Below are 27,926 nucleotides of genomic sequence, written 5' to 3' on the forward strand. Positions count from 1 at the left end.
GCTGATAGGAAGGGAGTTCCAGGATTTTGACCAGTGACAGTGAAGGAACAGAAACATAGTTCCCAGCAGGATGGAGCGTGGCTTGGCGGGGAATTTGCAGGTCCTGCGTATACAATGCACCTGCTGCCTTTCTCCTTTTAGTAGCAGTGTTCATGGATGTGGAAGGTGCTACAGAAGTCGGCTGCAGTAGATCCTTGTATATCGTTCACGCTGCTAGAATTGTACACCCGTGATTCAGGGAGTGAATGTTTCAGCTGGTGGATGGGGTGTTCCTCGAGCCAGCTGCTTTGTCCTGGATAGCGTCGAGATTCTCAAGTGTTGCTTGAGGGGCACACGTGAGACAAATGTGGAATATTCAGTCACACTACTGACTTCTGCCCTCTAGATGATGGACAGGGTTTGGGAAGTCAGGAGGTGAGTTACTCACCGCAGAATTTACAGCCACTGACCTGCTCATGTAGTCACATTATTTAAATGGTGCTTCCAGTTCAGTCTGTCATCAATGATAATCCCGAGGATGTTGATAGTGGGGGATTCAATCACGGTAGTGTCATTTAAAATCAAGGGGTGATGGTTAGAAGCTTACGTTTTGAGATGGTCATTGTGTGACACTTGTCAGCCCAAGCCTGAATGTTGTACCAGTCTTGCTGCACACGAAGACAGACTGCTTCAGTATTAGAGGAGTCGAATATGGTGCAGAACGTTGCGTCTACATCAGCAAAATCCTCACTTCTGACCTTACGGTGAATGGTGAAGTTTGGGACTAAGACATTGTACGTGACAGGGTGACACTTTCCATCAAGTTACTGAGATCGCGTGCGGACTGATGGGTCAATAATTAGCCGGATTGGATTGATAATGCCTTTTGTGGACGAGGCATGTTTGGCAACGTTACACATTATTGGGTACATGCTAGTGCTATACTTGTACTGGAGCAACTTGCCTGAGGCGCAGCCAGTTTTAGAGCACAAATCTTTAGTATGTTGCGAGAATGTTGCCAGGATAATCACATTTTCAGAGCCTGCAGACGTTTCTTGATGTCGGGTGGACTGAATCAAATTGCCTGATGACTGACATCTCTGATCATAAAGACCACCAGAGGAGGCCGAGGTGGACCATGCTCTTGGCACGTCCGGCAGAAGATGGTACCAAAGTTTCAGTCTTTTTTTTACACTGACGTATTAGTCTCCCCCATCATTGAGGAGGGGAATTGTATTGACGTTCCTGCTCCGGCTACTTGTCCGAGCACAACTCCACTATTCAGGACTGGATGTGGCAGAACTGCAAAGCTAGATCCTACCATTTGAAAATGGGATCACAGTGACTTTGTGATATAAACATTGACATGTACTGGTGCAGTATTAATTGAAACAGAGTGTCGCTTAATATAAACAAAGACAGAGTCTAGTCTAACGAAAATACAGATGGAGCCCCGAAACACGTGCTGTTAGGTGAATTGGAGATTCTGAATTCTCCCTCTGTGTACCCGAACAGACGCCCGAGTGTACCAATTAGGGGATTTTCACAGTAACTTCATTGCAGTGTTAATGTCAGCCTACTTGTTACAATAATAAAGATTATTGACAATAATGAAGGTTATTATTTAAAAATTAACAGAGTCGGGGATCAATGCAGTAATTATTGAGTTAATGTCTGCTTCATGTAATGTGAGGCATCTCGATTTAAGTTCCATCTGCTGGCCAAACTTTGCAGTTGCAGTTACTGCGAAAATGTTGTTGTCAGGTATGATCCATGATGTTGATGTATCCATAATCCATTTCCACAAATGTAATATCACATCGCCTTCTGCGGGAGGTTCCAAAATTTAAGGTGTAACTAATTGCAGGTGTCGCTGACTGATTCTCTCACATTGAGATCAGCACCAGAGCAAAGCGGCTCAATTCCTGGTCACGCGTTTTTGTTCACCTTTGTTAAATGGAGGAACGTTTACCTGTAATGAGTCCATGGGAAATTTAATATTCACCTTGACAAACATGGTGTTGGGCAGGGTTTATTGGTTCATTATACCACCTGAAAGATGTTTTTTGTCGTTTTCTCCAAAGCCTCCCAGGAAGTTAAAATGGCATCTTAAGTTGAAAGGGAAAATGTGGGTGTGCGTGTAAGACAGAGAGAATGCGTGTGTGAAAAACTGTGTGTGTGTGCATCTATGTACATGTGTGTTTATTGAGGTTCCTCGTGTACGTGTGTAAGCGAATTTGTGCGTGTGTTTGTGTGAAACACATCGTGTTGTGTACAACTGAATTTCACAAAGGTCACAGGCATCCTTCTATTTCCAATAGATAAACAGCAAATACATCCACTGGGTTTGAAGATGTGTTGCACATGAAGTTCGCAATTGTCATTCTGGGTTGTCATTTTATCGGTTTGTGTCTATTTCAAAGCTGCTAAATCCACTGGTCCTAGTAGTTCACACCAGCCCACCGGAAGTGTCGCCATTTTTTGAATTTGCTGCTGGTAACCCCCAATTGCGATGATCAATGATGATGAAGGTTTAAGACCTTCACGTCACACTTAGAAGAATCCTTGAAGCGGAATATCGGGCTTTCCATTGGGATGTGGAGGTTCCTTGGGCATGTGACCATCTTCCATTTAGGGACCATACTAGAACTGTGGAAACAATCTATTTTTGATTATTTTCAAGAGACTTGGAAGTTCTGTCTTTGAGAAAACTGCTGCATTTCTGATTTTGTCCGGCTAGTAAATATCCAAAATGCATTGCGGACAACAAAGATGGCATTGGCTGAGCTATGTTTCTTGACAGCTGTAAGTGTTCCTTGTTTCACAGACATACAACAAGGTTCTGAGAATTCGGGCCTAATAAACCATCAGCTTGTTCCAAAGGGTCAGCTTTATGTTATTCCATGGACATATAATGAGTCAAACAAAGGCCGTATCTGCTGTTCCCCATGTCAGCATCACATTCTACATCAAGGCAGTCTCTCACCGTGGAAACTCGGGAGCAGAATTTGCTGACCGGCTCTTATTTAGTGTGACCATTAGCGAAAGTGCAACACCTTGTCCCACGGCCACGGTTTTCCTCATGCTTATGATAAGGAAGAACACGTTACAGGCACTGGGGACAGAGTCCATGAGTCTCTGTAGATGATGTTTTGTTTGGATGATCAGCGTACATTCTCTAATGAGGATGTATTGTGATTATGTCTCCGTTTTGATGGCTGGAAGGAAGCAGTTTGCAGCCTGACCGAGTGGGCAAGTCGACTTCATCCATATCTTCAGGGAAGGCGAAGATCAGCAGCATGGAGAGGAAGCTGCCGAATAGAGTTGGGTGTGGGACACGGTCCTGTTTCATTCAATTATTCACTTAGAATCTGTCAGAAGTGGAATCATCAATTTGTACAACGCAGTGCATTTTGCCATGGAAGGAGTGAATGAGACAGGGGAACTTTAGCAGGCAGCCAATTATCCCCAAATCTTATCGTCTCTGCTCTGCTGATGGTGCCGAATGTTTATTGAGATTGATGAAAGGAAGGTGATGAGGTAGACATGTGGCAGAGGGAGCAGTGCATGTCCAGAGTAAATCTAGCGACACAAACATCGCACCTTGCTTCCAGCTACATTTGGCCTGCAAGCAGCTGAAGTGTTTATAGTGTGAAGCCAGCAATGGCTTTCCCAGTGCTGCTATGAGTGAGATATGTCAATAATTGCTGCAGTTTCCACTGTCCACTTTGTTTTCCGATATTGGTTATGATTTTGCATCATGAATCTCCTGTGGGATGGCTTATATCTTTCAGCAGAGAAGGAGCAGGCCACAAATGTTCAGAAACATAGCAATTATATTCGCCAATTTTCATTCATTTATGAATATAAATAATTATAGTCAACAATTACCATCGTTTCACAAAGATTAGTTCAGTGTTAAATTAAGTTATATGGTGTGGGCGTCGCCGGCTAGGCCATGATATATTGTGCATCGCTAATTGCCCTTCACAAAGTGGCGGTGAACTGCCCGTTTGAACCTCTGCAGTTACTCTGGTGTAGGTACATCGACGATGCTGTTAGGGAGGGAGTTCCAGGCTTTTGAACCAGCGACAGCGAAGATTCGGCGATATATTTCCAAGTTAGGATAGCGAGTGATTTGGAGGGGAATTTCCAGGTGGTGATCTTCCCATGTGCCAGCTGCCTTGTCCTTCTGGGTACAGAAGGTGTTTCAAAGGAGACTTGCTGCATTCCTGCAGTGCATCTTGTGGATGGTACATCATTGCCATTGTTCGTCGCTGGTGGATGGAATGCGCGTTCACAAATAATGTGACAATCAAGCGGGTTGCTTTGGTTTGAATCGTGTCGAGATTCCTAAATGTTGTTGGAGCTGTACCAGCCAGGCAACTGCAGACTATTTCATCTCACTCCTGACTAGTGTCTTGTAGACGGTGAACAGGCTTTGGGATTCACGAGGTGAGATACTCTCCACAGGTTTCCTAGCCCCTGACCGGATCTTGTAGCATCAGCATTGATATGGCCAGTCCAGTACAATTTCTGGTCAATGGTAACCCCAATGTATTGATCATGCGGGATTCGGCGATGGCAATATTAGTAGATTTCAAGTGATGGTTAGATTCTATTTTGCTAGAGATGGTCATTGTTTAGCACTTCCATGCCGAATATTCCCAATTTCACAATTCACAAATTTAAATAATTATATAACTCAATTGTCATCAACTCACAAAAATAAATAATTATGTTCACAAATTGTCATCAATTCACAACATAAATAGTTATATTCACCAGCTATAATCGGCATTTGTTTTTTTACAACTGTAAATGCAATTCATTCAAGGGAGGTATTTGAGACCAGGAAGAGATCAGCCATGATGATTAAATGGCGGCGTGGGCTCGAATGGCTGAATTGCCAACTTCTGCTCCTAATTCCTATGTTCCTATAGTTAACATACTTTATTGAGACAAAAATTTAGTTCAGATAGCATTGACCATTCTGTCACCAAGATGTCACATCTATCCCAGAATTCAATGTAAAATGGGATTAAACCACACCGAGGATAATGTGCAGCTCCCCAGCAGCCACTGCGCTGTATTGGTCAGTAATCTCCTCCTCATCATACAGAAACTCCAGACTGGAGTGTGAGATGATTTTTTAAAGTGTCGGTAGAAATTAAAATACCTGTACCTAATGTGACGTCAATGAATCTTTAAAATCCCAGTTTGTATTACACTGTTTTGGGAAGTAATTCATCGTCTGCGGCTGTCCACTGTGTTTCACAGTATTTCTCTTTACACATTAATATGTTTTTAGTCTGGTGTCTTCATTAATTTGGGTCGGGACATCTTGAGTGACTTATTGTACATGAAATGACCTCATGCTCCAAATATTACAACCGTCCCTCCTCAACGTAATCATGATCCTGCTTTCTATCTTTCAGATGAAGATTCGCCATCAGCGGAGAAGAATCACTAACACGACAGAAATATCTCCAGTTTCCTCTTAGTGACGTCCAGCTCGTCACTTCCCGATAGCCTCGGGATGGAATTCACGCAGGAAAGCTTGAGCCACCGAATGTATTAGACTGACACAAATTATAACGGACCTGCTTTAATTTGTGAAGTCATCAAGTGCAAAACTGAGAATGTAGAACAGCATCTTTCAGGACCATCTATCAATCCACCCTTCATCCCCATTCACTGATTCCACAATCAAAATGTTCAGGCATCCAACGAACATCTATCCCCACATCAATGCAGTTACCCCTTTATCTTTTGGGTGGATGGTGGGGAGTGTTAATGTTATTGAGCCAATAATCCAAAGGCCCAAGCTAATTCTATGGGGACTTGGGTAAAAATTCCACCATGGCCGGTGGTGGAATTTGAGTTCAATTAATAAATATGGAATACATATTAATGGTGACCATGAAATCCCCTCTGCTTCACCAATGAAGGAAATCTGATATCTCTCCCTGGTCTCATCTACACGTGGATCCAGTCGGAGAGCAACATGGCTGATTCTTCAGTTCCTTCTGAGCTGGTCCAGCAAACCACTCAGTTCAAGAGCATTTAGGGACAGGGATCACACGGCGATCTAGAAAGTGGGTTCCACATTCCATGGAAGAATAAAGGGGAAAACACATAAATGTGCATGTTGATCAATTAGAAAATGTACCCTCTGTCCGATTGTCTCCTTGTATTTCTATCCATTATCACAATGTTATGAGATGTGGGAGAGATCCTCCAGCGGGATATTGCTGCTAAGAGGGGTCAGAGAAGCTGGATAACTCTCCTTTCCATAGAGATGGGAACAGTTCAAATAGACTCACAGTTTAAAACAGAAAATGATCTCCAGTACTGTTGCTGGGTAGATTTGTTTATAATTATTTGTCCTCATTGACAATGTTAAGAGTTTGAAGTTGGATTGCAGCCAAGCGGTCAGTATTGAGCAAACAGATCTTTGAAAAAATAAATCCAGATGTTTCCTGTAAACAACATTGAACATTCGAGCCTGCCTGCTGCAGGTGGCTGGATTGCTGCCAAATACTGTGTGGGGCAGATTAACCCGAATATGAATGGACAAAATGAGATTTATCCATTCAAACAATAAATGTTTCAGTCTCACATGAACTAAACTTTTTAAATGGTGTTCCATGCAAATAAATATATTCAGTAAATGCTTTGTTCACTCTGAGATTAAATATCATCGGAATATAGTAAATTGACCAGATGCTATTTAATTTATATTAGTTCCGAGTAAAGGTCACTCTAGTTATTAGTTATTGGTTTATTAAGAACCTAATGAAGTGAGAGTGAGTGGTGTTGATGGACCCAATCCACAAGCCCAATAAGGTGAGGGGAATTGCAAAAAATAAAATAAAATGAATTGAAAGGAATAAAACTGCCTAAAACCCGGCGGAATTCCTGGAATATTCTCGGAGTTGTTCACTTCATTTAAACGGAGACGTCTCTTATACCTGATCAGCACCGTGTTTCAGTGGAAGATAAAACATTTATTCTTGTGATATTGTGTATTATGCCACAAAGTCCGGATATCCTGTGTTCCCAACACCAGTGAATGTTACGCAGCCGGTGGTCAGTAAAATTAGCGGCAATGATTTGGATGCTGAAGGATAACTTTGCGAATCGCCGAGTCCGTTCTAATTCATTAACATCTCTGTCAAAAGCTGATGTTAATTTTATGTTTCTCTGTCAACTCACTGCTGAATTATCAGGCAAGCGGCTTATTTTACCCCTGATGTTCACGGGACTGTCTGAGGCTCAGGGACAGTTCGAGAAATGTAAAGAGAGACATTGTGTAATGTTAGCGTTTCTTCTTGTCGACAGACCCACATTGAACAATGACAGCCATCCGCACTGCAAATGTAATCACGTCATTCATTCCCTCATTTAGTTACATTTCGTCTGATAAATTGTACTTTATTGTTGTAATGGGATAGAGTCCCGGAGTGTTGCAAATCTGACTGACAGACGATTTATTCCCTGATAATGTAATTTAATCTGTTTATGTTCATCCATTTATATTGGACTGTAGAAATAAAGAGACTTAATATATAATGGAATTAGATTTAACTTAGAGATGCTCAAATATAATTTTCCATTCGGATGAGGATATCCATTCAGCCAAACAAATATACCGGTGTAATGTCTTTTAAAAAAATAATCTCCTATATTAAATCTCTGAGTCCATTCTGTTGGGGGTGTGGAAGGTGGGACGTGGATCCAGTCGCCGCCTCCACCAGGGAATCAACAGGCGGCGCCTGGAAACCCGCCCCCTTCTGCCGGGTATTTAAATGCCGCTCACTGGGACCCGAATCCAACAGTCCGGGAGCTGGTTTGTTCACTGAGTTCCTGACACAACCATTTCCCCCAAATGACCAGAAGGATGAGGTGGGCCATTTCTCTCAGTTTGTTGCTGACTTTCTTATCCCGTGAGTAGTTTTTATTGTCCAAGTCTCTCACTGTTACTGTCTCAGTGTTAGTCTCTCTCTGGAATGTTCCAGAGTCACCAATCATTTCACCAGAATTAATCCTCGGGCTTTTTGATATATTTTTACAGGTGTCCAGTCGGATATTGTGTTGACTCAGCCGGAGGCAGAGACCGGGCGTCCCGGAGGCTCCCTGAGGCTGACCTGTAAAACCAGCGGGTTCGACATTGGCTCTCATTCCATGTGGTGGGTCCGCCAGTTTCCCGGACAGAGGCTGGAGTGGCTGCTTCAGTATTATGGTTCATCAGGCAACCACTATGCCCCAGGAATTCAAAATAGATTTACACCGTCGAAAGACACTTCAAACAACATTTTCTCTTTGGCCATCACGAACCTGAGGACAGAAGACTCCGCCACCTATTACTGTGCAAGTTTTGTAATACTATTCGGGTCTGGGGGTGGTACCGCAGTTACTGTCAACACAAAAAGCCCCTCAGCATTAACTGACTGAGACTGGGTCAGTGCTCGCTTTTACAATCAAACTTTGACTAAAATTCAGTATTATTTATGACTATCACTGCCCAAATGGCAAGACTTAATATGGAAAATCTGTGATCAGTTGGCGAATTCAGTAACATTTTCATGTGTTACTCTGTGAAATATAAAACATTACGGTCATTTCTGAAGAGGTATCGGTATCCATTAATACAATTCTAATTCATTCAATTCATTGTGATTTTCTTTGTCTCTGGTTTGTGAATATTTAAAATAATGGTGGATTTCTGTCTATTTTATGCAGGTCCGGTTATTGTATGATGCAGCCTAGGCAATGTGACACTGTGACTATCTTCCAGGACTGGGGACAAGGCACCATGATGACGGTGACTGCAGGTAAGAACCATTCAATTATTTCATAACTTTTTTATTCGAGTCTTGGTTTTATATTTTCTCTATTTTAACAATTCAATCGTTTACTGAATCGTGGGTTTGACCGGTGCTGTCTTGAGATTTTTTGCAATATTACATACATTTGATTGTGCTGAAAGGGGTTTATATAATTACTCGGTTTCTTGACAAAAAGATGCCGCTGACCTGGTTGTGGTGATTTGGTGTTTATTTGCTGAGGATACTGTGTGGCCGGGTTACTTTAAATACTGAACGTCTGTTCGGCAATTTGGTGTTTTTATGATTTTTAAACTCGATGGTATCTAACGGCTGCAGATTGTACCACCTCCTGAACAAGTGTTTGAAATCTAACCCAATATTGACAAAATATACCAACGTTTCTAAATTAATTTACTGAACATATTCCGCCTCATCACAATGCTGATGATATTATTCTATATTCTGTTTAGTTTAACTATTTACTGACTGGATGAAAGGCGCATTTGATTTTCCTAAATTCAGATGTTCTTGCAATGTTACATTTGATTCTGCTGAAAGTTTTTTTAATTCAACTGCTTCTCCATTAATCGGGGTTCAGTCCCTCAGTAATGTGATTTGGTATTTTTCCGCTGTGTCAAGTGTGCGTCAGGGAAACTTTGAATAAGTAAACTCTGTGAAACCGTTTGGCATTTTTGCATTGTGTCTGTATTGAGCTTATTGTGATTGAGTACAAGCAGTCACACTGAATGTGATTGAATACAAACAGTCTACGCGTTTGAAACTGCTTGACGCACGATTGCAGGCAGAAAGCAGGGCGGTTGTTAGTGCATTTTTAAAATTGTAAGTTATTATTGCAAATTAGCTAAACCACGGTTTTTGACGCTCGTTCAGAAGTTTGTTTGTTCCTGCCATCACAATGTGGCGTTTTTGCAGTGCTTAATCTCAGTGGCTGCAGTTTTTACCATCCACTGCAAACATTAAGTGTTTAAATATGACCTAATGTAATAGTGTGGGAAAGTCTCATTGATAATTTGTTCATCATGTTCCACCTCCTCACAACGCCGTTGCTATTTATCCAGATTTTTGTTTATCTCAATAATTCATACATTTGGTGGCGAGCTGGCTTGCTCGATTCGATATTAAGATGTTTTTGAAATGTTACGTTTGATTCTGTTGAATGCATAATTGAGCTGCTTCTCCATGAAACATGTTTCAATCCCTTAATGGTGAGTTTTAATGCTTTCCTGATGAGGAGATTGCGTCTGGGTAACTTTGAATAAGTAAAATTTGTGAATCGGCTTATCATCTCTGTATTGTTTAAACGCAGCGATATTGAATTGCAGCACGTTTCGTGATTGAATGCAAAGTGTCTACTGTCTACACGTTTGAAAATGCATGAAGTACGATTATAGGCAGAAAATAGGGAGGCTGTTAGTTCATTTTAACTGATAATTGCAGATGAAAATAACCCACGGTTTCCGCCGCCCTTTCCAAACATAAATTGTTACTGCAATCACAGCTTGCCGTTTGTGCAACGTTTAATCTCAGTGGCATAATAGCTGCCGTTTTTATCATCGACGACAAACACTCCAATATTTTTGAAATATAGCCCAATATGAATAATATGTGGTAATGTTTCAATATTAATATATTGTACATATTCTACCTCCACGTAATCCTATTGCTATTATTGCAGATTTATATTTTGTTGAATAATTCGTGCATTTGGTGACGAGGTGGTTTGCTGGATTCGACATTGGAAATTTCTTACAATGTTAAGTTTGATTCTGTTCAATGTAGTATTGAGCTGTTTCTCCATTTAACGGGCTTCGGTCCCTCAGGGATGTGATTTGGTGTTTTTCTCTTCAGTAGATTGTGTGTCTGAGCGACATTGAATGTGAAATTGTTTGGCGATTCTGCATTTTTTAAACTCGGTGACACTGAGCGGTTACACGCTTCCTGGTTGAATCTAAAATTGTTGGAAAATTCTGAAGCAGGACTATAGGCAGAAAACTGGCAGATTTCGGAAGTGAAGAAAGGAACTCAAGACATCTCAGAGCATTTTTTTAAATTAACTGACACTTACAGATTAAACTAAATCATAGTTTACAAGGCTCATTCAGAGCATGATTCGTTACTGCAATAACAAACTACTAATTAATAAGTTTGCAAATTGGAAAGTAAAATTTATATAATTCAAATAATAACCCCGGTAATATAATTCCATATCAAGTAAAGATATTTTTTATATTAATATAATTAATCACCTTTCGTCATTCTGTTGTACTATGCACACAATCAGTATGACCCGAAATGTTTATAGGCTGGGAGCATTTTTGATTTTGTCTGAAACTATTTCAATAATAAGATTCTGATTCCACAGCAGTGCTCGATTGTAAAAGATCATTTAAATTAATGTTTATGTCATTAATTACGTTTGCATTAACTTAAATAAGAGTTCTCCATTGCAGTTTGGCGATATGAGTTTCCAGTTATTACATTCCTTCTGTGCAGCTTCAACAAGACAATTCTTTCAATTCAATTTGTACTTGGGTAGCGAGATAACTGTCACTAATCTAGTCTTAAACAGTTTTCTCAGAGGGTGATCGCAGTCAGTCAATGAATTGTTCATATGATTTTATTTGTATGGTAGGAAGGTTCAGGCTGCAAATAACTAGACATTGGAAAGTAAAAGCTTGACTGTCAGACAGATTAATTTAATTACAGAAGGTTATCTTTAGCTTTAAATTTAACAATAGCATCCTGTCTCTCATAGCTGTGCTGTACACAGGATAGAGTTATTGGAAGAACAGATGACAGATTAGAATGACTGATTATATCTTAACTTAATGCTTAATTCTTATTAAATGCTAAATTGAACAAAATCCCGACTCCATTTCATCTTCATGTTTCAGTGTTGCAGAGGATCTAATTGAATTGTTCTCATTAAGTTGTACACCGATTAATTGGGCTTTTCTTTAATTAAACAATAGGTTTAATAATTTAGTCACAGGGATTGTCTGAGCTGTTAAATCTAGGAGCAAGTTTGTTGATCACAAACTTCCAGGGACTTTATAATATATATATGGAGTTTCAGATTTATCAATACGTTCACAATATGCATAGTTTATACTTTAGTGAATTACAACAGGGAAGTGGGAAGTGGGAGTAAAAGTAAAAAAGTAAAATATTAAAACGTGATTCGATTTAAGTAAAAGTAATATACATGTCTGAATATTTCCATCTAGTGATTTCAAATTTATTGTTAGCACTGCTGCCTCATGGTGCCGAGGTCCCAGGTTCGGTCACTGTCTGCGTGCAGTTTGCACATTCTTCCCATGTTTGCGTGGGTTTCGCCCCCACAATCCAAAGATGTGCCGGGTAGGTGGATTGGCCACGCTCAATTGCCCCTTAGTTGGAATACGTGAATTGGGTACTCTAAAGTTACGGGTTGTTTGAGTTAAACCTCAATTATTTCACAAGTTTCTAGGTAAAAATAACGTTTGGATTATTGATTTTTATGTATTTATTATAGAGTACAAATCAGCCGACAGGAGAACTAACTGGCGATTAACAATAACTTACAATGCAATATTGATGCGAATTGCTTCAGCATAAATTATCTACAATTGAGTTGTATTCTGACGTGCAACATATCAAAGATTTTAGGGAATTTTAATCGTATCTGAACTTAAGTTAGGAAACAATAAATGTATTTAATCAACCGTGTTCAGCACAATGTGTTTCACAGATTATTTTGCTGAATTCATTTAATTATAAATTTAGATCATATCAGTGGATAATCTCTCACATATGTGCACTCTCAGTCACACACACACAAAGTGACACACACGGAATGATACTATGATAATGGCATAGTGTAGGTTAGATGGCTTTTGTTTCGGTGCAACATCGTGGGCCGAAGGGCCTGTACTGCGCTGTATCGTTCTATGTTCTATATATTCATTCTCACATGCACCGTCTCTCTCTAACAATAATATTCTCTGCATTCTCTTTCTCACGCATGCACACTATTTCTCTCTGCCTTTCAGACATTAACTCTCTCTCTCATACGCTCTCACAAACACACACTCTTTCTCACACGTCTCTCGCACATACTCACTCATACGCACACTCATGCGGTGTCTCACTCTCACACAGACACACACTGTGACTACCGCTATCTCTCACATAGAACAACATAGGGCATAGAGTGCAGAAGGAGGCCATTCGGCCCATTGAGTATGCACCGACCCACTTAGGCCCTCACTTCCACCCTATCCCCGTAACCCAATAACCCCTCCTAACCTCTTTTTTGGTCACGAAGGGCAATTTATCATGGCCAGCCCACGTAACCTGCACGTCTTTGGACTGTGGGAGGAAATCGTAGTACCCGGAGGAAATCCATGCAGGGAGAACGTGCAGACTCCGCACAGACAGTGACCCAGCGGGGAATCGAACCTGGGACCCTGGCGCTGTGAAGCCACGGTGCGATCCACTTGGGCTACCGTGCTGCCCAAACACACATAGATTCGCTTACAAGTCTCTCACTCACACACAGAAACACTCACATTCAAGCACATACTCCCTGTCGCACACAAAAACACCCTCACAGACATGATCTCTCTCAAATACACAGGTTCGATTTCTCTGAAACATACGCCCACTGCCTCACACTCTCTGACACACATACTCACCCACACATATATCTCACTCTGGCACACACGGTCTCTCCATATTTTTCATATACATTCTCTCACACGCTATCTCTCTCTCTCTCCTCCCTTCTCGCTCAGACACACACACGCTATCTCACTCTCACACGCATTCCCTCTTTTACAAAATCTCTCACATATTGCCTCCCTCTCAAACACCCGCACTCTCTTTCACCCATGCAGGATCTTTCATGCAAACACTGTCATGCGTGCATTCTTTCTCCCTCTCCCTCTCACATGATCCCCCGTCCTCTTTCACACACACACACACACACACACACACATACTATTGCTTTTCAAATACAGACATCCTCTCACACACACAATCTTTCTTACACACACACTTTGTGACACACGCACACAGACTCTCGCAAGCACATCGTTCTCATTTTCTATCTCTACCGAGATGTCTATCTCTGTTCCTCTCATACGCGTACACATACCATGATCTCTCTCTCTCACACAGATTCCCCCACACACACGGATCCTGTCTCACATATGCATGCTCTAACATGCTCTCTGCCACTCTCATGAACACTGTCACATGTTTTCCCTCCATCTCTGTCGCACACATGGGGCGCGATTCTCCACCCCCACGCCGAAGTGGCCGCGCCATCGTGAACGCCGTCGAGATTCACGATGGCACCGAACGGCCCCGGTCCCGACCGATACAGGCCCTGACAATGGCCAGTATCGGGGCTGCGTCATCTACCCGCGCCAACCCGCGCATGCGTGGTTGCCGTTCTGTCCAAATCCGCCCCGCAAGAAGATGGGCGACGGATCTTGTGGGGCGGCGGAAGGAAGGAGGTCCTCCTTCAGAGAGGATGGCCCGACGATCGGTGGGCACCGATCGCAGGCCACCCCACATTTAAGGTACCCCCCGGTGCAGGATCACCCCTCGCCTCCCCCCCCCCCCCCACAGGCCGCCCCCCCCCCCCCCCCCAGCGTTCACGCACCACCCACGACTGTAGCGACCAGGTGTGGACGGCGCCAGGGGGGAACCCGCCGTTTTGGCCTGGCCGCTCGGCCCATCCGGGCCTCAGAATCGCGGGGGTGCCGGAGAATCGCCATTTTCGATGTCTCTGGCGATTCTCCGGCCTGCGGCCCGCGAAACTCGACCGGGCCGTTCCCGCCGCTTGGGAGAATCGCGGGAGGGCGATTCTCCCAACCGGCGTGGGAGTGGAGAATCGCACCCACGATCTTTCATACGCGCTTTTACACAGTCTTTTAGACACTCATTCTTTGTCTCACACTCGCAGGCACACATTACCTCATAATCACACATACACATACACACTCGCTCTCATAATTTCTCGCACTCACACAACCTATATCTCTCTCATGCGCACACTCTCCTTGATACGCACACCCCCTCTCAAACACACACTCTCAGAAAAATAAATACTCTCACATACGCAATGTATCTCTCAAACACATTCTTGCATTCAAACCGCATGCTCTTCAGAATACTCTTTCACACGTACTCTCAGAAACATACACACATTCTATCTCTCTCATTAACACAAATGGACTCTCTCTGACAGACACATACTCTTATAGTCTCTCTACTCACACACATTCTCCCAAACATGGCACCTCTATATCACGTATACACTTCCTTTTATACACTGTCTCACACAAACACATTGCCTCATTCACACAGAAAATCTGTCACGTACAGACATCCTTTCGCACACACTCTCATGCAGAAACTCTTTCTCATGCACACTCTTCCACTCTCACACAGACATTTCACACATACTCACAGACATACTCTCTCACACATACACATTCACGCACACTCTCTCATGTGCACTCTCTTTTCTCTCTCTCCCCTTCACACAGGCTCAAACAGACACACACACAGAAGCATGCGCACACAGTGAGAGAAACAACTATGCTCTCTTTCAGGTGAGAGGGCTGCCCGTAACCTCAAGGCACCCGTTAACCAAGTGTTGCATCAACGAGCACAAACAAAACCGCAGTCAATCGGACTCATTGCACTGGTTGGAGTAATACCTCGCGCAAAGGAAGATGTGTTTTGTTGTTGGAGGTCAACCATCTCAATTGCAAAACATCACTGCAGCAGTTCCTTCGGGCAGTATCCAAGGCCCTACCATCTTCTACCGTTTCACCAATGATCTTCCTTCGTCATAAGATCAGAAGTGGGGATGTTCATTGATGACTGTACGATGTTCAGCACCATTGAAGCAGTCCTTGACCAAAGGCAACAAGATATGAACGATATCAAGGGTTGAGCTGACGAGTGGCAAGTAACATTCGCGCGACACAACTGCGAGGTATTGGTCACTTCAAACAAGAGAGCATCTAACCATCGCCCGTTGACATTTAATATGATTATCATCGCTGAATATCCCACTAACAACATCCTGAGAGTTAATATTGACTAGAAATTGAACAGGTGAGAGGCTAGGACTCCCGCGGAGAGGAACTCAGCTTATGATACCCTAAAGCCTGTCCACCATCGGTAAGTTATTATTCAGGAGCGCGGTGGAATACCTGGAGGAGTGCAATTCTAATCGCAATCTGGAACCTCGAGACCATCCGGGACAGAATTGCCTGTTTGATTCGCATGCCATCAACAAGTATTCACTCACGCCACGTCTGACGAACAGTGGCAACAGTCTGTACCATCTACAACATGCACTGCAGAAACTCATTCCGCCTCCTTGGGCAACATATTCCCAACCCACGACATCTGCCATCTGAACAAGGGCAGCAAACACATAACAACACCACCACCCGAAAATTCACCTCCAAGCCAACCAGCATCCTGACTTAGATATAAATCACCGTTCCTCGCTGTCGCTGGTTCAACCTCCTGGAACTGCCTCGCGAACACGTTGTTTGGTATGATGACATCACAGGTGCTGCAGTGGTTGAAGAAGGCAGTTAATGACAGACTTCTTAGGGGCAATTGCGGGTGGGAAATATATCCTGGCCTAGCCAGAGAGACTGACATCACATAAGAACATAAGAACTAGGAACAGGAGTAGGCCATCTGGCCCCTCGAGCCTACTCCGCCATTTAATGAGATCATGACTGATCTTTGTGGACTCAGCTCCACTCTCCGGCCCGTACACCATATCCCCGAATCCCTTTATTCTTTAGAAAGGCATCTATCTTTTTCTTAAAAACGTTTAAAGAAGGAGCCTCAACTGCTTCACTGGGCAAGGAATTCCAGAGATTCACAGCCCTTTGGGTGAAGAAGTTCCTCCTACACTCCGTCCTAAATCTACCTCCCCTTATTCTGAGGCTATGCCCCCTAGTTCTGCTTTCCCCGACCAGTGGAAACAACCTGCCCGCAACTATCCTATCTATTCCCTTCATAATTTTATATGTCTCAATAAGATCCCCCCGTATCCTTCTAAACTCCAATGAGTACAGTCCCAGTCTACTCAACCTCTCGTCATAATCGAATCCCCTCAACTCTGGGATCAACCTAGTGAAACTCCTCTGCACTCCCTCCAGTGCCAATATGTCCTTTCTCAGGTAAGGAGACCAAAACTGAACACAATACTCCAGATGCGGCCTCACCAACACCCTATACAATTGCAGCATAACCTCACTAGTCTTGAACTCCATCCCTCTAGCAATGAAAGACAAAACTCGATTAGCCTTCTTGATCACCTGTTGCACCTACACATCAACTTTTTGCGACTCGTGCACCAGCACACCCAGGTCCCTCTGCACAGCAGCATGTTTTAACATCTTACCGTTTAAATAATAATCCATTCTGCTGTTATTCCTCCCAAAATGGATAGCCTCACACTTGGCAACATTGAATTAATTCTGCCAGACCCTAGCCCATTCACCTAACCTATCCAAATCCTTCTGCAGACTTCCGGTATCCTCTGCCCTTTTTGCTTTACCACTCATCTTAGTGTCGTCTGCAAACATTGCACTTGGTCCCCAACTCCAAATCGTCTATGTAAATTGTGAACAACTGCGGGCCCAACACTGATCCTTGAGGGACCCCACTAGTTACAGGTTGCCAACCAGAGAAACACCCATTCATCCCCACTCTCTGCTTTCTGTTAGTTAACCAATCCTCTACCCATGCTACCACTTTACCCTCAATGCCATGCATCTTTAGTTTAGGCAGCAAACTTTTGTGTGGCACAAGAACGACTTAAAAAAAACATATTCTCTCTGACACAATATTACAATTATTTTATGCGCTGACAATACACATTTGCAATGTGGAAATCCATGAAGTTGCAGGAATATTCATTTTTCCAGTTGTTAATGGTTCTGTGCAAAATTAAATTACACTGGTGACATCATTAAATATAGATAAAAACTCCATGTGTCGCACCGAACACAAAGGCACAAAACATGAGCAGGGAACTAGCTGAAACCATGGCCGCATGGGTCCCCCATATTGGTGTAAACTTGGTGAAAGATGTTTGTGAGGCCCCCCATCGTTTTGTTGTATCCGTCCCTTCCACCCCCATCAGACATCCTATTTGTGCACCGAACCCGGTTTCTTAAATAAAGGCACCGGTATTAAAGCAGCTGCCCAGTGATCTACACTGCTGTCTGACTGTACACAGCCGGTGTTACTGAAAGTATTAAAGCAGCTGTCCAGTGATCTACACTGCTGTCTGACTTTACACAGCCGGTGTTACTGAAAGTATTAAAGCAGCTGTCCAGTTATCTACACTGCTGTCTGACTGTACACAGCCGGTGTTACTGTAAGTATTAAAGCAGCTGCCCAGTGATCTACACTGCTGTCTGACTTTACACAGCCGGTGTCACTGAAAGTATTAAAGCAGCTGCCCAGTGATCTACACTGCTGTCTGACAGTACACAGCCCGTGTTACTGAAAGTATTAAAGCAGCTGCCCAGTGATCTACACTGCTGTCTGACTGTACACAGCCGGTGTTACTGAAAGTATTAAAGTAGCTGTCCAGTGATCTACACTGCTGTCTGACTGTACACAGCTGGTGTTACTGAAAGTATTAAAGCAGCTGCCCAGTGATCTACACTGCTGTCTGACTGTACACAGCCGGTGTTACTGAAAGTATTAAAGCAGCTGTCTAGTGATCCACACTGCTGTCTGACTTTACACAGCCGGTGTTACTGAAAGTATTAAAGCAGCTGCTCAGTGATCTACACTGCTGTCTGACTGTACACAGCCGGTGTTACTGAAAGTATTAAAGCAGCTGTCCAGTGATCCACACTGCTGTCTGACTTTACACAGCCGGTGTTACTGAAAGTATTAAAGCAGCTGTCCAGTGATCCACACTGCTGTCTGACTTTACACAGCCGGTGTTACTGAAAGTATTAAAGCAGCTGCCCAGTGATCTACACTGCTGTCTGACTGTACACAGCCGGTGTTACTGAAAGTATTAAAGCAGCTGTCCAGTGATCCACACTGCTGTCTGACTGTACACAGCCGATGTTACTGAAAGTATTAAAGCAGCTGTCCAGTGATCCACACTGCTGTCTGACTGTACACAGCCGGTGTTACTGAAAGTATTAAAGCAGCTGTCCAGTGATCTACACTGCTGTCTGGCTGTACATAGCCAGTGTTTCTGAAAGTATTAAAGCAGCTGCCCAGTGATCTATACTGATGTCTGACTGTACACAGCCGGTGTTACTGAAAGTATTAAAGCAGCTGCCCAGTGATCTACACTGCTGTCTGACTGTACACAGCCCGTGTTACTGAAAGTATTAAAGCAGCTGCCCAGTGATCCACACTGCTGTCTGACTGTACACAGCCGGTGTTACTGAAAGTATTAAAGCAGCTGCCCAGTGATCTACACTGCTGTCTGACTGTACACAGCCGGTGTTACTGAAAGTATTAAAGTAGCTGCCCAGTGATCTACACTGCTGTCTGACTGTGCACAGCCCGTGTTACTGAAAGTATTAAAGCAGCTGCCCAGTGATCCACACTGCTGTCTGACTGTACACAGCCGGTGTTACTGAAAGTATTAAAGCAGCTGCCCAGTGATCTACACTGCTGTCTGACTGTACACAGCCGGTGTTACTGAAAGTACTAAAGCAGCTGCCCAGTGATCTACACTGCTGTCTGACTTCACTCAGCCGGTGTTACTGAAAGTATTAAAGCAGCTGTCCAGTGACCTACACTGCTGTCTGACTTCACTCAGCCGGTGTTACTGAAAGTATTAAAGCAGCTGTCCAGTGACCTACACTGCTGTCTGACTGTACACAGCCGGTGTTGCTGAAAGCTGATCACTGTGGAGATCACTCAGGACAGGATCGATGGAGAGGAAGAGGAGGAGGTGGAGGTGGGGGAGCCGAATGGAGGAGCCGCCAGCTCGGCTGTGGACAGCATGCAACAGGAAGCTGAGCCTGAGCGGAAAATCATCTGGTGAAACATCGCCTTGTCGTGTACGATCATTAACTCACCCGCACTCATTCACTCTCCCATCCTCATTCATCCACACTGACTCACCCTCAGCCATTAACCCTCACTCATCGGAACATAAGAACAGGAGTTGTCATTCAGTCCAACGAGCTTGTCCCACCATTTAATGAGATCATGGGTGATCTGTGGTCGAACTCCATATATCTGCCTTTGGCCGATATCCCTGAATATCATTGCTGAACAAAAATCTATTTATCTCAGATCTATAATTAACAACTTATCTAGCTTCAACTGTCGTTTGTGGGTGTTTAATTTTCGTCAGTCGCCCACCCTCATTGTGCTTGTTCAGTGAATTGGACATTCAGAACTCTCCCTCAGTGCAGCCGACTAGGCTCAGGAGTGTGGCGACTCGGGGATTTTCACAGTTACTTCATTGCAGTGTTAATGTAAACCTAATGGTGACAATAAAGATTATTATTTTTCACTCATCCTGACACACCAATCTTTACTCATCCACCCTCACTCACCTCACTCAGTTGCACACACCCTCATTCACTCTGCAGCTCACTCACACACACACTCACTCACTCACCTAACCATCCTCACGAACCTACACCCCTCACTCACCTACCCACCCTCACTCACTCGCCCACCCTCACTCACTAACCTGAGCCCCCAATTACTTACCTAACCACCCTCACTCATCCTCCCCAACCGACACTCACCCACCCACAATCACTCACTCATTTACCTTCACTCACCATCACTCATCCACACACCCTCATTCATCCACACACCCTCACTCATCCAAACACCCTCACTCATCCACCATAATTAACTCACCCTAACTCACTCATACTCACGCACCTGCCCATACTTACTCACTCAACTACCCATCCTCACTCACGCACCCACCCTCACACGCCCACTCTCACTCACTCACCTTTACTCATCCTCACCTACCCCATTCACTTACCCACCCTCATTCAGTCACCCATACTCACTCAACCATCCTCACTCACCCTCAATGTCCAATCTCACTAACTCTCCCTCATTCTCCCTCGTTCACTTATCCACTCCTACTCACTTACCTTCATTTGCCAATCCTCACGCATGCACCCTCAATCACCCATCCTCATTCACACACACCGGACACCATCTAGGATAAAGCAGCCCGCTTGATTGCTCCCTCTTCCACAAACATTCAAACCCTTCTGCACCGACGAACACTGTCAGCCGTGTTTACCATCTACAGGATGCACTGCACTAACTCGCCAACGTTCCTTCGACAGCACCTTCCCAACCCACGGCCAGCACCATCCAGAAGGGCAAGAGCAGCAGATACCTGGGAACACCACCGCCTGGAGGTTCCCGTCCAAGTCACTCACAACCTTCAACTGGAAATAAGTCACCGTTCCTTCTCTGTCGCTGTGGCAAAATCCTGGAACTCCCTCCCTAATAGCACCATGGGTGTACCTACAGATCATAGACTGCATCGGTTCAGGAAGGCAATTCACCACGAGTTTCTGAAGCACAACTAGGGATAGCCAATAAATGCTGGCCTAACCAGCAACACCAACATCCCGTAAATGATTTGTTTAAAAGCTCACTCACTGACCTTCACTCACCTACGTACCCTCACTCACTCACCCACCATCACTCTCTCAGTCACCCTCACTCACACATCCTCACTCAATCACCCTATCTCACACACTCACCCATACTCACTCATCCTTAATCACTCACCATTCTCACTCACTCTCACTTCCTCACTCATCCTCACTCATCCAAACTCACCCATTTACCCTCAGTCACCCATCCACTGACGTTCACTCACCCAGCGCCAGTAACCCACACTCACGGAACCAAGATAATTCACCAACCCACCCTACTGAAGCCCAGTCCGTCAGTCACGCACATTCTCATCCACCCTCACCAGCCGCCCTCACTCGCCAACTGTCATTCAACAACCGTCACTCGCCCACCCTAATTTACTCGCCCTCATCCGTCCACCCTGACACAGTCACTGATAAACCCTCGCTCACCTTCAATAACCCATTCCACCTAACTCACTGTTTCTGAGTCACGCTCCATCGCTCGGGATCAGTGCAACACACTCATTCACCTACAGCCACACACCCTCAACCACTCACCCACGCTCACTCACCCTCACTCACTATCATTCAGTCACTCACCCTCTCTTAGCGAAACACATTCACTCGCACACAACCACCGAGAAAATATCAGAGCACACGGGCAAAACACAGAGAGTCAGAGGAAAGGACAAGGATCTGAGGGAAAATCACCGAGTGCCGCATGAAAGCGCAGAGAATGGGGGAGATCGGAGAGTGCTGATGGAGTGCAGGGAGTCGGAGAAACGGCAGAGAGTTGAGGGAAAATACAGAGAGCCGTCGGGAAAGGTGGTACAGAGGGCTGTTGGAAAGTTCCGAAACGGGGGAAAGGGCAGAGACCGGGGAGAAGATTGGAGAGCCAGGGAAAGAACAGAGAGCGGGGGAAAGTGCGGGAGCCGGGGTGAAAAGTAGAGTGCTGGTTAGCGGGAGTAGGTGGAATGTGGAGTTAATACCACAATCTGTGTAGCCATGATCTCACTACGTAAGTATTCATTACAAAAGTATTTTTGAAGCGAAGTCACCATTCTTTGTCATAAAAGCAAATTCTGCGGATGCTGGAATCTGAAACCAAAAGAGAAAATTCTGGGAAATCTCAGCAGGTCAAAGCTTTGACAAAGGACCACCTTGTCTCCAAACGTTAGTTCCCTTCTTTCCTTACAGATGCTGCCAGACCTGCTGAGACTTTCCAGCATTTTCTCTTTTGGTCACCATTCTTTGTTTTAGAGAGTGGGCGTAGTGAGGCGGAGAGAGGAGGAGGCAACAGTCAGTTTGAACACGGCAATTTCAAAACTGCAATGATATAAATGAAGAGACAACTTTTTTATCATAAGGTGCTGTTGATTGAGAAATAAATGATGGTAGAAATAATGAGAAACACCCTCTGCTCTTTTATCGCAATGAATTAGACGTCATTCAGATGACATTAACCTGTTATTTTTCTGTAATGTGATAAAAATGGAGGAAGATGTGAGCTTCTAATGAGGGGGTAAAGCTCTGGTAATTCCCAAATTGTGGAATTAATATAAGCTTAAATGTGGATATAGGTTTTACTTAGAATATGTTAGGACAAGTTCATGGTTTTAGTCAAACTCTGAGTTGTTTGGTTAATTAATAAACACAAATAATTTGTTCAATTCTCCCAGCGACACCGTCTCCGCCCACTCTCTACAGCCTGGTCTCCTCCTGTCAGCAACACAACAACGACAGCTCCGTGACCTACGGCTGTTTAGCGATGGACTACTCCCCAGAAATCACCAGCCTTACCTGGAAGAAAAATGGGCAGCCGATCACCACTGGAGTTAAGAAATACCCGTCAGTGAGAAACAAGAAGGGAACCTACACCCTGAGCAGCCAGTTAACCATCACCGAGTCAGAGGGGGGATGCAGCGAAATCAGCTGCGAGGTTCGACACAGCGGCTCAGACAAGAGCATTGGAATGAAATGTAAGTGTTGTGGAATCTGTGAAAAATAGAAAACATTTGATTATCTCGAATAGGATCTTGGATAGAACTCATTTGTAATACTCTGCATAGTCCTGATCGCTGAAAATCCAGGGTCGTATCTGTTGACCGCAAAAGAACTGTTAAAGTATAAGAGGTCGTTTTATGTATTCTCAGTTTATTCTGCAAGAAATGTCTAACTTGTGTTTCTTGAAGGTCCTCTACCTGACATCCATCCAAATATTCTCCTCACCGTGAGTTCCAATGAAGAAATCGCAAGAAAGAAATATGCAACCATCGTCTGTTCAATCAACGATTTCCGTCCAAAGTCAATGACGGTGAAGTGGCTGAAGAATGGACAACCCATGGGTTCAGGATTTGTCACCTCTCCCGCCTGTGAAGTGAACGGGAACTTCTCGGCGAGCAGTCGGCTGACAGTCTCCGCTGGGGAATGGTTCAGCAAAGCGGTCTATACCTGCCAAGTCACTCATCAAGGAGTCACCCAAAGTCAAAGCATCACCGCGTCTGGTAAGTGACACAAACAGAGGAAACAATAAATCAAAATGAGGAATCTATTAAAGTTAGTTCAATGCAAAGAACAACTTCTAATTTATGACAATGTGCGGTCATTCTGATGTAAGAGCTGCATTAGGATTGCTCACCATTCAGGATTTTATCAGAACAGCAAAGAATGTGTCACTTGACTTACAATCGTAGAATTTACAGTGCAGAAGGAGGCCATTCGGCCCATCGAGTCTGACCCAGCCCTTGGAAAGAGCACCCGAATTAAACCCACGCCTCCACCCTATCCCTGTAACCCAGTAACCCCACCCAGCCTTTTGGACACTAAGGGGTAATTTACCATGGGCATTCCACCTAACCTGCACATCTTTGGACTACGGGAGGAAACCAGTGCACCTCGAAGAAACCAACGGGAAAAGTGCAAATTCCACACAGACAGTGAGGCAGCAGTGCTAACCACTGTGCCACCGTGCCGCCCATTTTGTGAGTGAGGTAGACTTGATATTAGCTTTATATTGAGACAGATGATTACATTTGGGAGGCAGTGGGTGTCTGGAACCTTTTACTGATAACAACTCATTGGCAAAGTGTTGAAAAATACATCGAACTATTTAAAAAACAGCCGTCGTTACGAAGGTTTTGAGAACAGGGATGGAATATTTGTATAGGGAATGCTGCAATGCTGATTTGTGAAAATAATACCGGGACTGAACGACTTTAACAATGAGAGCAGTTTGCACAGACAGAGCTAGTTTTCCATTTTGAAAGGAAGATTAATGGCGATAGTTCGGGGTGATATTTCGAAGTTGATTTATTCCCATTTCGAGAGTGAAGGCTGAATCCTGCTGTCCTGATTCAGAAGATTGGATGGGAAGATGAAATGTGGATTAATTTTCATGTTTTCATTCACAGATCCTTCCCTTTGCACCGATGCATCAGTAACAATACTGCCACCTCCAATAGAACAGGTCTTACTGGAGGCGACTGTAACCTTAACCTGCGTCATTTCGAATGCACCTTATGGAGTCAATGTGTCCTGGAGTGAAGCGAAGAAGCCGCTGAAATCAGAGATTGCCGACCAGCCTGGGGCAGATACTGCCAGTGTGGTCAGCAAATTAAACATCTCGACACAAGCCTGGCTGAGTGGGGCTGTGTTTAACTGTGTGGCGAGCCATCAGGACCTGCCAACCCCTTTAAAAAATGCCATCCACAAAAAAATAGGTGAGCGCAGAGATTAGAGGAATACGTGAGTTACTCTGCCTATTTCTAGTGTCAGTGCAACTGTGCAGTTTCTTGGTAAGTATATTTTTGGTCCTTTTCTGGTATATCAGTAATTCCACTAACAACACTCTGAGTCTGTAGAATTTAAGAGGAACAATAATAAAGAGATTTATAAACAATTATTTCAAGTAGGTGACATTGGGTTTAGATGGACCAAAACCATACACCACCAGATCATTAGACGTAAGAGCATAAGTAGGTCATTGGGTCATTTGGCCCACCGAAACTGTTCCAGAATTCTGTAAGATGATGACAGATCTGATATGACGATCCTGAACTCCACTTTCTCACGTTATCCGCATAACCCTTGACTCACAAACTGATTAAACATCTGTCTATCTCGTCCTTAAACATATTTAACGACCCAGTCCCGATAGTTCTCTGTGCTTAAGAATTCCACAGATTCTACCTTCTGAGAGAAGAAATACTTTTCCAGCTCTGCCCTAAATGTGCGACCCCTTACTCTCTTACTCTGAGATTTAGCGTTGTGGTCCAAGACTTTCGCAAAATGGAATGCAACCTCTCAACATTTGTACTTTTAATCCGCCTGTTCATCATATATCCTAATTAAGTCGCCTTCATTCTTCTAAACTCCAATGAGTGGAGGCCAAACCTTTTCAACTTCTGCTAACAAGAAAAAGCCTACATTCCGGGGATCAAGCTAGTGAACCTTCTCTGGACTGTCTTTAGTGCCTGTATATACTTCCTTAGATAAAGGGCACCAAACTGTGCGTAGTCTATCAGGTGTGATAAATAGCGCCAGGCATAGTTTTATCAATGCTTCCTTATTTTTCACCTTCAATTCAGTTTGAAATAAAAGCCAACATTCCATTTGCCTTCCCTATTACCTGCAGGACTTGCATACTAACGTATTGTGATTTCTGCACAACGAACCCCAAATCCCACGTTGCCGCAGGTTTCTGTAGCTTTTATCCAATTAAATAATATTCAGCTTCTTTACTCTTCACACCAAGATTCATAACCGCACATTTTTCCACGTTATATTCCATCTGACAAGTTTTTGCTCAGTCACTTGACCGGTTTATATCCTTCTGTAGATAGATTATCTGTGTCATCCTGACCACTTACATTCCCACCTAATTTTGTTTCGTCTGAAAACTTGGCAATAGTACATTCACTTCCCTCAAATAAAGCTGTAATAATTGTGGCCCCAGCACTGCCCGCTTTGACACTCCAAAAGTCTCAATTTGTCATCCACAAAATGTCCCTCCTACCCCAGCTCTCTTAGCTAATCCTCTATCCATTCTAATATGTTACCAACACCACGGTCTCTTTTCTCATTCAGTACATTTTTCGCCGTGCCTTATGAAATACTGTTTTGTAATTTATGTATAGCACATTTACTGTTCCCCTTTATCTAGCATGTTCGTTACCAGCTCAAATACAGGCAAAAAATGTCACAGGCATGATTTCCCCTTCATCAAGCCGTGCTGACTCCGCTTGATTATATTATGTTTGTCTAAATACTCTGCCATTATATCCTTAGTAATGGAGTCCAAATAATTTCCACTGACAGATGTTAAAGTAACTGGCCTATGGTTACCTGTTCGTTTCTGTCTCCCTTTTGGACCAAGGGTGTTACATTGGAAGTTTCTCATACTCTGGGAGTATAATGTGGCGAGGGGCGGGTGGGTGGGGAAGCCTGGTGTGGAGCTCTAACACCAAACACATAATTTGCGCGGAACAACCTTTTCCCTGCTGTGCACATTCTGAAACTTTCTAGTCCAACCAACTAGAAAATGGAAACCTTTAAAATCCAACACAAAACACATTTCTCTCACATCTAACCCGCGGTTCCATTGTCTCCGGAATTCCCCATTTTATTGACATTTATTGTACATTTTCTGCAGATCCCAATCCGCGGGAACCGTCCGTCTCTGTCCTCCTGCCCTCGGCTGAAGACGTCTCCGCTCAGAGATTCGCCTCCCTCAGCTGCTTAGTGAGAGGTTTCTCCCCCCGAGAGATCTTCGTCAAGTGGACCGTCAATGACAAGCCGGTGAATCCCGGGAACTACAAGAACACCGAGGTGATGGCGGAGAACGGCAATAGCTCCTTCTTCATGTACAGCCTGTTATCCATAGCAACGGAGGAGTGGGCCAGCGGCGCTTCTTACTCCTGTGTGGTGGGACATGAAGCCATCCCCTTGAAGATCATCAACAGAACGGCTGATAAATCCTGTGGTAAACCGCGTTTGTGAACATTCCCCTTGAGCTGATGGACACAATTTATTCATGTGAATGAGAATCTATCGGTTACATTTCAAACTTCAATAAAAATAATAAAAGACTTTCCACACATCTTGATTTAAATATACAACCACTTAATTAATCGTGCTGCCACTTTGCTAATGTTAGACCTGTTTGATTAGAATCAGATTCCTGGAGGTCTCGGACCCAGGCCTGATAAAACCAGTGCTCGCAGCTCAGTAACACGCTGGGTTACAGACAGAGTAAAACTCATTCATTGCAGGATTCCACAAAATCATTTCATCAACAGAAGAGATCGGACACTTTCCCATTTCAGACAAACACATCACAGTTAGATCTCGCTGTTTCTGCTTCTCTCATTGTCCATTCCGTTATAATTCATGTCAGCTTCAAGTTGCTGCATCACACCCACTGGGAACTGAATTGAGGGCCACACAGCAC

General features: G+C 43.9%; 1 protein-coding gene and 1 gene segment (V, D, J or C); both read left to right on the forward strand.

Annotated features, from left to right (window-relative positions):
- The window catches only part of LOC140418341 (uncharacterized), a 397,355-nt gene that overhangs the window by 165,914 nt on the left and 203,515 nt on the right, over positions 1–27,926 (forward strand). The gene's annotated exons all lie outside the window — the stretch shown is intronic.
- LOC140418333 (Ig heavy chain C region-like) lies at positions 8,553–27,565 on the forward strand. The segment is given in 6 exon segments: positions 8,553–8,614; positions 8,725–8,816; positions 23,158–23,457; positions 23,671–23,982; positions 24,889–25,197; positions 27,129–27,565. Coding segments are annotated over 6 exon segments (1,407 nt in total).

This window comes from Scyliorhinus torazame, chromosome 5, assembly GCF_047496885.1.
Source record: "Scyliorhinus torazame isolate Kashiwa2021f chromosome 5, sScyTor2.1, whole genome shotgun sequence".
Taxonomy (NCBI): domain Eukaryota; kingdom Metazoa; phylum Chordata; class Chondrichthyes; order Carcharhiniformes; family Scyliorhinidae; genus Scyliorhinus; species Scyliorhinus torazame.